At 38.2% G+C, this 16,058-nt stretch overlaps 1 protein-coding gene across 1 annotated transcript; it reads right to left on the reverse strand.

Annotated features, from left to right (window-relative positions):
• Positions 1-1,333: 1,333 nt before the first annotated feature.
• On the reverse strand, positions 1,334-15,324 carry LOC130591374 (uncharacterized). Its single transcript, XM_057394671.1, has 2 exons — positions 14,257-15,324; positions 1,334-1,414 (listed from the first exon to the last, which is right to left on the reverse strand). The coding sequence occupies exons 1-2, from the start codon at positions 15,322-15,324 to the stop codon at positions 1,334-1,336; spliced, it is 1,149 nt and encodes a 382-aa protein (XP_057250654.1).
• Between the last annotated feature and the right edge of the window lie 734 nt (positions 15,325-16,058).

The raw sequence follows: 16,058 nt of genomic DNA on the forward strand, positions 1-16,058 counted from the left end.
ATCTGTAATGGATGATGTAGTGTTGATCTCGAGAGACTGCTCACCAGATGGGTCATCGAATGATCAATAAGGCATAACCATGATCAACACATACACATAAAGCACGTAATCAGCAAAGCTAAGTACTACATAGTAAGTAAATATAAAACCTAACATGATACTAATCTCCTATAATAGCCAACTAATCCTTAGATGTTGTGTATAATAGCCAACTAATCCTTAGATGTAAATATAATAACCTAACATGATACTAATCTCTCACAAATCTCCTATAATAGCCAACTAATCCTTAGATGTTGTGTATGGAAGAGCCGCCCATATTTATGGACTTCAGTCGAGGCGTGACAAGAAGAATGTTGTAGTGGGTGAGAAGAGAAAGGATTTCAATGCTGGAGAAAATCATGAGAACTTTAAGAAGAACAGAAATGGGAATGGAAATTTCCAAGGAATAAATGGTTAGGGCTATAATAATAAGGGTCATTCCGAAAGGACTTATCACTGTAAGAAGTGCAATAATAAGAACCACCCTAGTAGAGACTGTAAGGGAGACCTAGTAACCTGTAAATACTGTCAAAAGAAGGGGCATAGGGAGTATGTATGCTTCACCAATCAAAGGAAAGAGAAGAATGGTAATGGGAGTGATAATCAGGTGAGGTCTGGGTTCAACTAGTCAGGAAGTCAAGGTTGTACGGAACTAACTATTTAATGTAGACATATAATATTTCTATCATATATCCCCTTCTATACTAACCATCTCTCACAAAATTAATAAAGTAAATAAAATAACTAAAATGATTAAAATAAATAACTAATAAGTATATATACAACTTTCGACTTTATAAGAGAAACCAAAAAATAAAAACAAAATAACGAATTTCAAAATTTTCAAACAAAAAAAAAAAATCGGACCTTAAGAAAAAATTAATTCGAACCAAAATAAAATAAAATAAAATATTTAAAATCTTGAAATCTTGAAAAATGTTTCAAAAAGTGATTTAAACGAATAAGTAGGAACTCATTTTCTATGAAATTTATTTTAATTAATTAGGTGCCTAAAAATCTAAAGTTGGTACGAAAGGCCAATAAAAACCTAATGCTCCAAGATACCACTTTGTAACATCACGACAATTCTCTATTTTCCAAAAAATACTTTTTCAATATAAAACTTAGAGAATCATCAAAGCATTATTGTCCATGAATAACGTATCAGCTTATTCAGAATTTTGCAGCGAAAATAATAATAATAAATAACTTTGAAAATAAAACATAGTCAACCAAAAGTCAAACCAACATTCACAAAAGTAAAAGTCAACTTTAAAATAATAAAGTCAACTCAAGCTCTCCATGACTTCCCCAACTTATGATTCATCATCTTCAAACCTATAATGGACGATGCACTATTGATACCGAGAGACTGCTCATCAAATGGGTCATCACATGATCAATAAGGCATAACCATGATCAACACATACACGCAAAGCACGTAATCAACAAAGTTGAGTACTACATAGAAAATAAATATAAAACCTAACATGATACTAATCAGCATTGAGCAGGAATAAATAATAATATAATAATATAACATACTACTTTTACTAAACTAGACTCCGCAACTAATAAGTTAATTAATTTATATGGAATAGGCAATGGAAAAAGTTGTCCTAACAAAACCAGTCTTCAATTTAGAAGACGAAGTACGGACGCGACTCCGTACTTCCCTGACCTTCGATATCGAGGAACCTTTTTAAATAAAAATAGGACATAATGATCAATCCGGTCCCAAGACAAGCCATGGGCTACCACCATGTACTCCAACTCATACTAGTCCAATACTTCAAATGAGCACAAGTCTAAAGCTATTACTATTCATTTTTCACTTTAAGTGATTAAATTATTTACTTGCTATGAGTCACAAAGTAAGATAAACAATATAATCACCAAAGATACATAAACTTTCATTTTATCTTAGGATTAGATAAGATGATCATCAACTTAAGAACACAAGAATAATTTCAATATTAAATTCCAATACCATTATTTATTTGTTGATCCAAGTCAACAACCAACCAACCTTTAATTTCATAGGTAGTGAATAAACAACTTACCAAATAAGGTCATTGGTCCTCATAAAGTAATTAAAAAAATACAAAGGGAAAAACATTATCCAATTCATGATCCAATACCAACATAATTATTAATTCCTCGTGTGAATCAATAACATAAAATTCCCAATATCATATGCTTGCATCAATCATCCATACAAACATAATAAAATCATCATAATCAATATGTTTCAACAACGACATAAAACTTGCAAATTCAATTGAATATAAATCATATATGAACTATAAATAGTTCCCTATACATGATGCTACATAAATCCCATCCTTAGGACATGGTACCAATCCAACCCACACACAGGTACGTTCGTACGTACCTTACATAGACAAAATTCGAGGCCTTTAACAAGATCAAAAGTCGCACTAAATAGAATTCTCCGCCACAAGAGAGATAGGAAAGAGAGAGAAGAGGGGAAGTCGAAAAAGATAAAGGAGGAGAAAGAAGACAGAGAAAATAGAGTGGGAAAAAACTAGGGTTTTAGGTTTATATAGTTATTCCTTTTTGGGCTTAGGAAAATATATCTGGGCTTTAATAATATTTAATGATTGGATGATTTGCATAGTTGGGTTCCTCTAACCCAATTTAAAATCCTTTTTACCAAATCTAAAGATGTTTTAAGCTATTTAAATAACTTTCAAAGTATGACTAATTAAATAAAATTTTTGCTTACTTGAAATCATTAAATAATTATTTTTACTTTCAAATAGTCAACCTTTTAAGAAATAAATCATTTAAACATTGAAATACATTTATAGAATTCATAAATTATGGGGAATTACAAATAGCTTATTAAACTCCATATATTTATATTGTAAACCCAATAGGATTATTAACTTTCCTAATTCATTAGCATCTTCTTTCTCTTTAGTTGTTTTAATACTACTATCTTTGTCTCATATTAGTTGAAATTTGACTTTGCACTATTCACATGCGTTATTTTAACCATAAGTTTTAACTAGTATATATAAATTAATGTTAGCGTATACTCCCTTCGTTCTGTAATATTTTTTCCATTTAATGTTCCTCCACAAACTAAGAAATATTGTAAAGTATTGGTAGTTGGGTTGAAGGATTACTTTTATTGAGAAGAGACAGTGACATATGCTAACATTATAAAATCTATAAACTCAATAAATAGAATTCCATCTTGTGGGTCATATACTAATATTAAATTATCACTTACCATATATGGAATAAAGTAGAAATGGAAAAAAACTTTATGAGACACCCTTAAACAGAGAGTGGAAAGAACATTATAAAATGAAAGTCGTAAGATGTTTCATTGTTTATCTAAATATATATTTTTAAATATCAACTTTCATTGCATTTACTAATAGATAAGTATAAATATCAATGGCCAAAGTTTTACATTAGCAACAGTATCGGTCAAATTGTTGTAATTAATATAGGACGAACGGACTACTTGGAAGACTCATTTACGACTCTTACTTAGCTAGGTCCTTGTTCCTGTGTTATAGCTTTTGATCAACAATCTATGTAACATCGAATCGTTCAAAAAATACTTCTATATATGTTCATCCCGTTAATAAGGCATAGTTTCATCCAACCTTTTCTACTAATAAAACCTATTCAAGGAATAAAAAATTCTATTTTATCTTGATATTAAAAGTTTCAATGTCATGTGGAAGCCGGACAATGTCTAAGGACTCTTCTAGCTCATTGTAACATAATGCTTCCTCCTTTATTTTATAATTGCAAATTTTCACCTTAACACTATTTATGTAACTTATTTTTACCAAATTATTACTAATAGATATAAAAACATTACTCCCTCCGATCCTTAATGTTCCTAGGTCGACTTAAACGTTTGTCAATGCACATCGTTGATCACTATTAATATATAAAATTATGTATTAGTAAAATTATAAAAAAATGATATTATTAAAGTATCCATTAAGTCGAATCAAATAAGACCTCACATGACTATGTTATTTCTTATATATCAGAAAATTTTAGAAGATTATATGAAATTATAAATAGTCCCAAGATTTCAAGTAGAAACATCAATAAGGAACGGGAGGAGTATGTAATTTATTGTTAGATAAGTGTCAATATATATTTTGGTAATATCAACTTTTTATAATTTATCATAATTGAATGTTAGAGATATTAATGTTCAAAGTAATCTATTGACAATGGTGAAAGTCAAAATGTTAAAATTATAAAGGAACATGAAATAATATTCAGTAAAGACAATATCATTGTTATTAAATTTTATCTGACTATATAAACTACACCTCACCATGCATATAAAATTCTATTCTATCTTTTTGGATTTTTTTTCAATATATACCGAGAATATAAAGAGATATTCTTCAATAAGGAAATTTTAGTTGTAGCTTTTTGAAACATTTGGGGACCAAAGAATATTTAATAAAACCATTTTATTATTAAACCTAGTCCATCATGTTGTACATCTTAAGGACTTCTCTCAAATTTGCTATTCAAAGGGACATGAGACAGAAGTAGGTGTTTTATAAAGAGTCCCTTTTTAGGTCCCATTTGTTGTTTATATGTGCATGTATGTGCTACCTCCATTTTACAAAGATCTTCCCCCTTTTCCAAATTGTTATGTATGTTCCCTAACTCGTGTTAGTTGCACATCAAAAAGCTTCTCTCCCAAGTTTTCTCTCTCACCTTTTGCATGCTAATCTGGATAATTGGAGGTTAGCCTTTACTTTTGATCTTGGATCAAAGGTCTTCGAGAATTCATTTTAGTGTGTCAAATTGATCAAGTGTTTTGTTTTCTAGCTAACCGTATATAAGGATGGATCTGATGCCTCTAGAGGATCCTCATCCAGCGAATAATATTCAAAGAAACTGTCATGCAAGATAGTCCATCCAAGGAGGGTCTCAACCCTTTAAATCAAGATTCCCAGCAAGCTTTTAAAGGCTAAAAATTTATTTAGAGAAGCAGTGGCGTCATCATCCCAGTGGTTTAATGTTGCAAAATCATTTATCTCAGGTGGAATGATTCAGAAGTATAGCCTCCTTAAGGTTCTAATGTGGTGAATTTTTCAAAAGAGAAATTATCGAAATTATGGGGTTCTTGGTCCACAACCCTAACGAGGAAATACCTGGGGATCATGGTTCGTCCATCATTCCTAACTCAGAAAAACCATCACGATTTGAAAACTAAACGGATCTATTGAGTTAATTGATCTAGGCAAATGAGTTTTCCTCATTATATTTTCAGTGCATGATGATTATAACAAGGCCTTGTTTGGAGGTCTTTGGGATATCCTGGATCAATATCTTATGCCAGCCAAATGGAAACCAAATTTTAGGCCTACCCAAAATCCGTTTAATCATCTGATTGTTTGGTTTCACTTTTCATAACTTCCAGTCATATAATTATGACAAAGAAGTTATGTTTGAAATAGCAAGCAAACCTAGAAAACCAATTAGAGTTGAATGTGTTACAAATAACTTAACTAGAGCAACATATGCAAGAGTGTGTATTGAAATTGACATGGAAAATCTCTTTCTCAACCGTTCATGGGTTGGGAATGAACGGCAACAAATTCAGTACGAGAATCTACATCTTTTGTGCTTTCAATGTAGCAGAATTGGCCACATTAAAGACAAATGCCTTTTAGGTGAATGGTTGGCTTCTCTAGCTAGTTAAACCCACGTTCTCGTTGCAGATTTCTGACTCCCAGCCTAATATACCAAATCCAACTTTGGGATAGGGATCTTAGCAACATGTGTCACACATTAGGGCCCAGCACAAGGTTATGTATGACGAAGGTAAGCAACGCATTTCTTCTCCTTACTTTAGGTAATAGTTTGAAGGAAGATTTGGGCCATAATCAGCTTGGGCCTTGGACCTTGGTTAGCAATAAGTGGAGTCAAGCCACGTTCACTCCAAGAACAAAGGAGGAGGTTTACAAAAGAATAAACAACTTGCCCTCCTTGATCAACGATAAGGAATTAAGCAGTGCATTTCCCGACATAATTACTGGAGAGCTTTGGAGCAAAATGTGGTGAATACCAATGATGAAACCCTCCTAATAGGAATAATCTCCTATTTACGAGATTTTGAAGGATGACACTTCTATAAAAATGGTAGAGAAATCTCCTTCACTTTCAACAAACCAAGCAGCGATGGTACGCATGGCAATAGACTCAAACCGACACTTAACCTCTCTAAATTCTACTATAGATTCGATTACCCCTTGCAAAATGATTCATTTCCCACTTTCAGCCATTACCTCTTGCTCTTTGCATAATGGAATCACAAGATCATTACAACCAAACCTCCCAACTTCGTTCCCCAACCTCATGTAACGATTTCACGACATAACCATCAGCCGTGACAACACCTCAATCAACACCATTACCAACAAAGCAATATAATAACCCATGCTTGTTAGGATCCCCAACTTACTGGCTTAGTTCAGTGTTTCATCGTCAACCATTTAGTCTATTCCCTTCCTCGCCTCTTAACCCATCAAGGTGAGAGTCAGCCCTCAATCAACTCCTCACCTATTGGATCTATTTTTGGCTCTGGATACTCCTCTCCTTAGGCCTCCGTTATCACCCCAGCCTCCATCCAAGGAGAATCTAGCCTTGATGAGCGAATCTTTGGTAAAATTACCAAACTTCCACAGGTCAAAAAAATCCCGCAAAAGTTCCCATCTCTAGCCCCTCCATCTCAATCCCCTCCATCTCAAGCCCCTCTATATCTAGCCCCTCAATCCCCTATAGCTCCCAACTTAACCTTTCTTCCCCCACCCAAAAATCTCCCAACTTATTGCAATTAGAAAGCCTAGGCCTAAATATAGAAGCAAGAACCTTATCTCAATGTTTCTTGTTCAAAAAGAGGTAGTAGGACTCCAAGTGGAGTCGAGGCACAATCGTTTCTCCTCGAATGCCAACGAGATCCAAACCTAGTGACGAAAATGGGATAATGAAGACTTAGGGGGCTGGAGTAAGGGAGGATTTGGGAAGAGTGGGAGGATTATCAACCCAATTTATCGAAGAGATGTAGTGCTGCTGCTGGCAAAGTTAGCCCTAAAACTTTTCCTAATTTAAAAATGTAAGTGATTATGTGTAATGTACATGGGTATCATTAAGGCCCATAAACCTTTAGTTTTCATTCTCTTTGAAACCAAGGAGGATGATTATAGGGCTCGTCATGTCACTTGGCTGTTAGGGTTTGACGATTTCAAGGCTCTTCGTCCTAATCGTCGTAAAGGGGGGATTTGGCTATTTTGAAAATCGTCGATTGAGTTGGTGAACTTTAGTGATACCTCTCAAGACTTTTGTCATGCTCTTTTCAAATTGAGTCTGAAGCATGCCGATCCCCTTATCACTAGAGTCCATGCTCCTTGCTCAGTTAAAAGGTATGCTGTATGCCGGAGCATAGTTGAGAATCTCCCTCCGGATTCAACTCCATGGATGATCTTGGGTGATCGAAATGAGGTTTGCAAGCAAGGAAAAAAAATGGGTGGCCGACCCTTTTCGAACTCTCAAGGTAGAGGCCTAAACAATTTGATGGACACTACAGTATAGTGGATATAGGCTTTGCAGGGAACCCGTACACTTGGTCAAATGCTCGTGAGGAAGCGACTCTCATTAGAGAGAGACTGGACAGAGCGTTGTTGAATTCTCCTTGGATAAATTTTCCCACATACTCAGGTATTACACCTTCCTAAAACATACTTTGACCATTACCATGTCATGGTCAGTTTGTTTAATAATTTTACTAGTAGTAATTATCATTTTAGATGTAAAGAAGCTTAAACTTTGCATCCACACTTTTAAGGATTTTTTTTGTTAATACTTGGGTTGGTTGTGAAAATAATTTTTTTGCGAGGTCAAAACAATTTCAGATCATCTATTAAGTCCTGGAATAATAATGTCTTTGGTAACTTAGAGAAGCAGAAAAGGAGAATTAGAGCTTGCTTGCCTTGATGGAATTCAGATTGCCCTGACTAAGGACTTGTTTAATTGAGCTTGAGAAAAATCTCATTATTAATCTAAATGAGATTCATAAAGTTTAACGAGTGATTTGGGCCCAAAAGGCTGGTATAAATTTAGTATCCTAAAAAATTAATTATGCTTAATCAAATAATTAGTTATAACTACCACTAATTGGACGAAGTTTAAAATTTTTAGCCGGTCAAATTGATGTTATAAATTACCATATTACAATATAAATTAGTATATAATATAAAGGTGGTAATTATTTTTGGTTTAAGATAACCTAAAAGAGTTTCATTTACTATTTAACCCATTAGTCAAAAAAAATTAGGCTTTTGATTAGCTATACCAAGCTACGTACATACAGATGCAGGTGGGACAGGTCAAACAGGAGACCCATGGGGCGAGGATGGTGCCCGATTTGGTGGATGGTGGGGCGGGGATGGGGATAAAAAACCATTCTCGCCTTGGGGATGGGGATGGATTTTAAGTTATACCCGCCCCGTGCCCACCCCGCCCCACCTGCCCCATATTTTTTTAAATATGTTTGAGTTAAAAGTCAAAAATATTAAAAAGTAAATGGGCCTTTACATTATGGCAACAGAGTAAAGGATTTTAGGCTATTTCTTCATATATGTATTTTCTGGGTCGTTTCATCATTTATGTATTTTTGGATTGTTTCATCATTTATGTATTTTTTTTTTATAAGTAAGGTTCTTTGATCGCTCTTAAAACTCCAATACATCCTAAACCAACCCAAACTTACTTAGTACAAACCAACTAGGTTGGATCATTTATCTATTTTTCGGCCTTTTATATTTATCAATGTCAAAAATATTGTACATGTTTCTTTCCTTTCAAGGTGGGTCTAAGGTGGGGATTTGGCGGGTGGTTAGGGGGGGGGGTGGGAAATGGGTATTAGGCAGGTATGTATAACCACGCGGGTGGTGGGGCGGGGATGGTTTTATGTTCATAATTGCTGGGGCGGGAAATGGGATAGCCTTTGTATCCGCCATGGGGATGGAGATTATATTAATAGGTGGGGATGGGGATGGGAAGAATAAAATCCGCCCCGCCCCGGTTGCATCCCTATACGTACAAGTGTGGCTGAAAGTTGAAATAATGAACAATTATCTGATTTCATAAACTAAAGTAAAAATAAAAAAAATATTATAAATTGAAGAAGTCGACTTCTTTCTTCCATCTAACTCACTCCTTCCTCTTCTATGGCAAACATAAAACATGCCAAACTTGCTCAACTTTCTCTCTTCCACAAGCCACCCACCCTCTTTCTAAGTCAATATTACAGAAGCTTGTTCCCTAAACATCAACTATGGTTTCAATGTCTGTTTTCCTAAAAACCATCAAAGACATCCAATGACTTCAAACCTCTTGAGGCGAAGCCATGGCTATAACTAGCCCCAACCAAGACACCAATAAACACTACACTCTTCACTCACATATTCACCATCAGACTCACTGGAAATTTCTTCAATTTCGCGGAAAAAACGCAACCCAAAGAAACCCCAAAATTTCCCTATTTTTCTTTATCTTCTCTCTTCTCTGTTTCGGGCTATTGACAACCACACCACTGACACGGTCGTTGCACGTGCCAAATTAAATACCTAATTTAGCTTAATATAGGGTAAGAAAGGGTCGGATCCACGAGGAAGCAAGGATTAATCAAGGATTGAATGCGATTTAGCGAGCTAAGCCTATTTTTGGGGGTTTTTGAGATTAGTGAACAACTAAGAAATTAGGAACTAAGAAACTAACAAATAGACTAAATGATTCGAATTAAACTATATTAAGAGGACACTAGGATAGGGGATTCACGAGCTAACAGATAAATAACCAAATTGTCAAGCCAAGGGGATTCATTAGGGTCGATTAGGGGACTAAGTCACTCAAATGATTCCTAATTACTCTCTCGAGCTAATTAGGAGGACTTAATCGACCGATTTTACCTATTCTCATGGTAAAATCAATTAATCAAGCATTTCCACAGCTCATAGTGATCGAAATAAGGTCCTAGGGAGTCAATCACCTATTCTCATGGTGAAGCCAACCTAAAATCTAGCTAAAGGTCTATCTAAGGTTTCATTTCTCAATCTTCACCTTAGATTTCCACAACAAGTTCAAATGGTGATCAATCAAATAAACAACGCAATCAAATTAGCTAGACAACACAATCTCACCCAAATCACACCCCCAAACTTGACTTTCAAGGCCAACACATGATTAGCAAGGTTATTCCCTTCCCCTAGCTACTAATCTACTCACTAGCCATGGAAAGGAATAAATAAAAAGCTTGAAGCAATAATTGTGAAGCAACAATGGTGAAAATCATATCTAATAAGCTAATCATCAACTAATTACTACTAATCAATACTAAAATAAGGTAAAATAAGTTTAAAAGTAAATAAAGAGAACAGATAGAAGAAATACTCAAAGATGGATGAAAATCAAATGCAAAACTCCATTGAAATAGCTCCAATAATCCACATTCAAAAGCTTAGATCTAGTTTCTCTCTCTAAGTTCTGCTTCTCTCTCTAAAAACTCTTTCTAATTAGAACTAATTAATTCAAAAATTAAAAGCTTAGTATTAGGATTACTACAAAATTGGTTTTATACCCCATAGAAATAAGGGCAAAATTGTAAAAGACGAAACAAAAATCAGGAAAACTGGACGACGGAGCGCCTGCTCCTTGCAACATGGAGCGCCTGCTCCTGGAACGCTCCTGGGCCGCTCCAAGCTTCTGCCATTTTGCCTTTGTTTCTTCACATATGGAGCGCCCGCTCCTCTTCCTCAGGAGCATCCGCTCCCCTGTTTGGCGCCTCTTCCTTGCTTATCTTAGCTTCAAAACACTCCACGAAAATATTAGATGGGGGAGGGGGGAATGCACATGCGAAAGAAATGACCTATATGCAACCTAACAATATGCAAATGAACTAAAACTAAATGCTAAGTATGAGAATATGAGAAATGATGAAAAAGGGGAATAAAAAGAAACTATATGGCTTAAAATGATACTAAATGACCTAAACTAAATGCAAATAAGTGAACCTAAAGTCCACTTATCGAATTCCCCCCAAGCTTGCCAATTGCTTGTCCTCAAGCAATTAACAATCTCAAGGAAACCAACACATGAATAAAAACTAGAAAGGGCATAACAAAATCAAGGTCCTCGTCTTATAAGAGGTGTCAAGGCAAAGGGAAATCTTGACCAACTTTGGAAGCTTATAGCCGTCCTTCCTTATCCACAAGTTAGGGGGTCAAAGGAGTGGTCTAAGCTAGTGTGCAAAGAAAATGATCATCCTAGAGGTCCCTCAACTATCACACAAGCCCTCATTGATTCTAAGTGAAACCTTTCCATACAAAATGGAAAAACTCGCTCAACCTTGTACCAATCACGCCCCACAAGCTCACAAGATCCCCCAAGCTAGCCTATTTATTCACTAGTTAACTTCTTTTTTTGTTGCAAGGGGCCCTAGACTACCTCCTCACGCGGTCTACCTCTCACTCGATAGTCATGTTTCTGAGCCACGGTACCGAGCACTCGGTATGAGACGCGATAAGAGGGTAAGGTAGCTCATACCCAAGGCATTGGAGCATCTCTAGAGGCCAAAGCATGATTTTTTTTTTAACTATAGGCTACTAGCCTTGTGGGCTCTTATGCACCACTTATTTGATCCAATTGGCCAAAGGGCTCTTTTTCGTTTCATTTTTTTCTTTTTTTTTGTTTTTTTTCCTCTCCTTTTTTTTTAAAGGCTACTAGCCTTCCACTTAATTGAGCTAGAAGGGTTCTCAAGGTCGCTAAAGGGCTTATCCAAGGTCAAAGGAGAGAGTAAAGACTTTTTATAGGGAAATAGTGACACTAATTCACGCTAAAGGCGAGTCTCGGACAATTGAGGGGTCTATTCGTACCAAGACCTAGGCATCCAAGCTTAAAGCACCCCTAATACTCCTAACGAGCACATAAGACACTCAAGCTAATTCACCCCTACTCAAAAGTCAAGTTCCCAACCTCTAACCTCTAAATTCAGATCATAGAGTCATTCCTTAATTAGGTGATGCAAAAATCTTTTTGATGTTTTTGAAAATTTTTGTTTTAAAAATTTACATTCAAACTACCAAAGACAAATCCTATATGCAATTCATAAGCTACATGCAAAACTATCATGCTATGCAACTATACTACATGCAAGTCTAAGATCTAAAGAAGAGAAGAAGAAAATAAAAAGAAAAGTAAAGCAAAAAGATATATACAAAGCAACAAAAAGGGTAGAAATAGGAGAAAGTCATATACATGTAATATACAAGAAAAACAGTCAACCATGGTCCTTATCAACAAATTCCTCAAGGCAATAAACAATGAAGCACACTCTTCTATCATGCCCCGTAAACCCGACCTATCAATGCATCCACTCTAGACGCGTACCCAAAAAGACACCCCAAACCCTCAAGAAGAAGCCACATCTCGCAAGCATAATCAAATATAAACACCCCCCAAACAATCAAGGCACCGTCCTCGGTGCAATCATTCAAAACAAGTAAAGGGGGAGCGGGGCAAGAAGAATTAGTCCTCGTCCATGTGAGATAGACCTTCTCCCGAAGGGGGAGGGCGCGACATCGAGCCGTAGAAAGCTAAAGGAGCGGGGCCATGAGGCTCCCAACTGCCCGTGTAGCCCGGCGGCCAAGCGCCATAGGGGTGGGGATAAGCGGGATCACCCATGGGGTTGGAACCCCCGGGTGCTCGCCAATCATAGGGCGCGGGCGGTGGGGCCAATACGGGTACGTGGGTTGGCATTCATTCCATCCCGGTACTGGCCCATGTTGAGGAAGCCAATTTGGAAAGTTGACATATGGGTCAACATTTCCACTCTCCACGTGGTGATGGTACATAGAATTAGTTTGTACCATCATACCACTCAAGTCTTCTCTCAAGCCTTGGATCGTATTCATCATACGATCTTGGTTGAGAGAAAGACTGTAATAGGCCCCCTCGTAGTCAAAAGAGCAGGACGACACTGAGGCACGACGGCCGGAACTCGGCTCCTTGTGATGGAGAGGAGGAGCTAAGTCGACGCGTGTGGCTTGGGCTTCCCCGACGGGGGGCTTAAAAGGGATGAGAAGAATATCAGCATCCTCCCCGTCGCGATCAAATCGGGTCACCTCCGGGTTTGGGAGGTAACAGTGATGACGACCCCTTACCTTCCAAACAAACCGCTCGGGGTCGGGGGTAAAATCAATCCACCCGGCGGCTCTAATATAATTCAAATCAAGGAAGGGTTCTCATCAACTGGATTCAACAAAGAGAGTTGCTCCCCAAACCCAAGGGAGGAGGCAATGATAGTAACCATCCCCCCACAATGAATATCGGATTTGAATAGTTCCCCATGGCGTATAGCAAGACACCGTTGGAGAAATAGAAATCCGAAATTCAACTTGCCCCCAATTTCTTCAGGGTGATGGGCGGCAATGTAGAGTGCACTCACCTCCTCCGAGGCTACCTTACTTGGTTCCTTTTTTGAGTCAATGGCGGTAACCAAGAGGCGGTGAATGTATCTAAGGATGGGAAAATGCATGCGAGAGGAGTAACCCGTCTTTGGATCAAAGGGGGCGTATCCGGCAATATCGCACCAAAATACGTCCCTTTGATAGAAGACAGGATATTGCCAAGTCTCGGGGTTGCGAATAGCGTTTGAGGCATCACATTGGAAAATTTGATTAAGTCTCGCCAAAGAGATGCATTGGGGTTGATTGAACAATTGGAAGGAGATTTCATACTCCCCCTCATGTCCCTCACGTCTCTCGAGAGAGGCTAAGAATTCCAAGGTGAGGCGCTCATACGTCAAAGCGCTAAACGTGTAAAAGCGTTCCATGCCTACAACAAACAAGGCACGCCTTACATCACGCCTTATCCCTAAACTTTCAAGGGTGTCACCATCGAAAAACTTAGAAGCTTAATCTTCCGGTGCTTAAGTTCGTCATACCAACGTTTATGTTCGGGGTTGACGAACTTAAGGGCCGGAAGGGTGCCCTTTGGGAAGAGTTTCCGAAGGACATCAAGAAGTTGAGTAAGTTGAGTGCCTTCAAGCGTAGCATTGACTATCACCCGGTAAGTCTCACCCTCACCAAGAAATGCATATTTTATAGAAGGGGGAAGGGGTTTCAACTCTACCTTGGGAGGAGGCTTAGAACTCTCCTCCTTAGGTGAAGGCACCTCAAGGGCTTCGATCTTCTCCTCCTTGGCACAATAGGTTGGAGAGGCATCCATGGCAAGCTTGAAGTTTTTCCCTTCCTCATTATCCTCCAAATCCTCTCCCAAAAGTACATCTACCAAGGGGTCCTTCTTATCCCTCATACCCTTCAAACTCAAGACGTCCTCATCAAAACTATCTATCCTCTTCACCTCTTCCATGATTGGAGACTTCATTGATTGCTTGAAAGCAAACTCCCTGTTCTCATCTCCTACCCTTAATGTAAGCACATCACGCTTCATATCAACAAGAACCCCGACCGTTTTAAGGAAAGGCCTCCCAAGTATATGAGGAACTTGGGAGTCTTCCTCCATCTCCATAACCACAAAGTCACAAGGGATGACGATCCTTCTAACTTGGACCGACACATCCTCCAACTCTCTAATCGGGACCTTCACCGATCTATCGGCGAGTTGAATGACCCTCCTTATAGGCTTGAGTTCAAAATTAAGTTGCTTAGCTATGGACAAGGGCATCAAACTCACACTCACCCCCAAATCCGCCAAGGCCCTCTTGGGCTCCAAGTCCCCAATCTTCAAAGGAATAGAAAATGACCTCGGATCTTCAAGCTTCTTGGGGAGCTTGTTTTGAAGTACGACACTAACTTCGACGGTCAAAGCAATAGTAGCACTTTCCTCGAGCTTGGTCTTATTGGAGAGGAGCTCCTTAAGAAACTTGGCATAAGTGGGCATTTGAGACATGGCTTGGAGGAAAGGGATATGCACTTGAAGTCCTTTCATGACTTCCAAGAACTTCATGAATTTATCATTGAGTTGTTTATTAGCTAGCCTTTGAGGAAAAGGAACCGAAGGCACATAAGCCTTGGGTGCCGCTTGACTAGCCTCGTTGCGTTGCTCATGAACTTCTTTCTCTTGGGTCGATACAACATCACTTTCATCCTCCACTATTACTTCTTCAAGAAGCTTCTCAACCTCCCCTTCACTCCCCCTTTTGTCAACTTTCGGGCTTTCATTCACCTCACTAGGCATCTTAGGGTCCTCATAATTTCTTCTTGATCTCAAAATAATGGCCTTGGCATGCTCGTGACCACGGGTTGGCTTGGGAATTGAGTAGAAGAAGAAGTGGAGTTGCTTACTTGTTGGGCAATTTGAGCAAGTTAGGTCTCAATCATTTTGTTGTGAGCTTGCATTTGTTGCAAGGAAGAGTGAATATCTCCAAACTTCTTATCATTATCGGCATTGGTCTTGGTTTGTTGGGCAAGGAAAAGTTGAAGTGTAGACTCAAGTGATGAAGGCTTTGGTGGGTTAGACTCAAAGGGTGGTCTTTGTTGTGGTTGGTTGAAACCGCGTGGTCGAAAATTGGAGGTGTAGTTGTTGTGATTTTGTGGTGGAGGGTGTTTCCATGATCCTTGAGAGGGGTTGCTCCACCTCCCTTGGTTGTTGAAGTTTGAAGGCCCCTCTTGCCTTGCACCAACCCATGCTACATGTTCCGTAGATCCTCCACAATAAGAGCTTGCATGATCGGTGCCCCCACAAATTTCACAAGAGAAAGCTTGGGAAGGTGGTTGGCTTGGGGATGCCAAGTTTACCTTCTCAAGTTTCTTAGCTAGAGTGTCTAGCTTGGCATGGATATGATCCATAGCATCTACATCATACTTCCCTTTGCCACTAACCTTCTTGCTTGTAGACCTTGTGTTCCCCCAAGAGTAATGCCGCACAACCTCATCCATGGTGGGCTCAATGTTATCAACCGGTAGTTTGGT

Source organism: Beta vulgaris, chromosome 5 (genome assembly GCF_026745355.1).
Source record: "Beta vulgaris subsp. vulgaris cultivar EL10 chromosome 5, EL10.2, whole genome shotgun sequence".
In the NCBI taxonomy this organism is placed as follows: Eukaryota; Viridiplantae; Streptophyta; class Magnoliopsida; order Caryophyllales; family Amaranthaceae; genus Beta; species Beta vulgaris.

Excerpts from the sequence above, each read along its gene's own strand:
- LOC130591374 (XM_057394671.1), bottom strand. The coding sequence starts at position 15,324 with ATGCCTAGTGAGGTGAATGAAAGCCCGAAAGTTGACAAAAGGGGGAGT. Across the intron at positions 1,415-14,256 it reads GTTCTAAGCCTCCTCCCAAG|TCTCTCGGTATCAATAGTGC; the intron begins GTAGAGTTGAAA and ends TTTGATGAGCAG.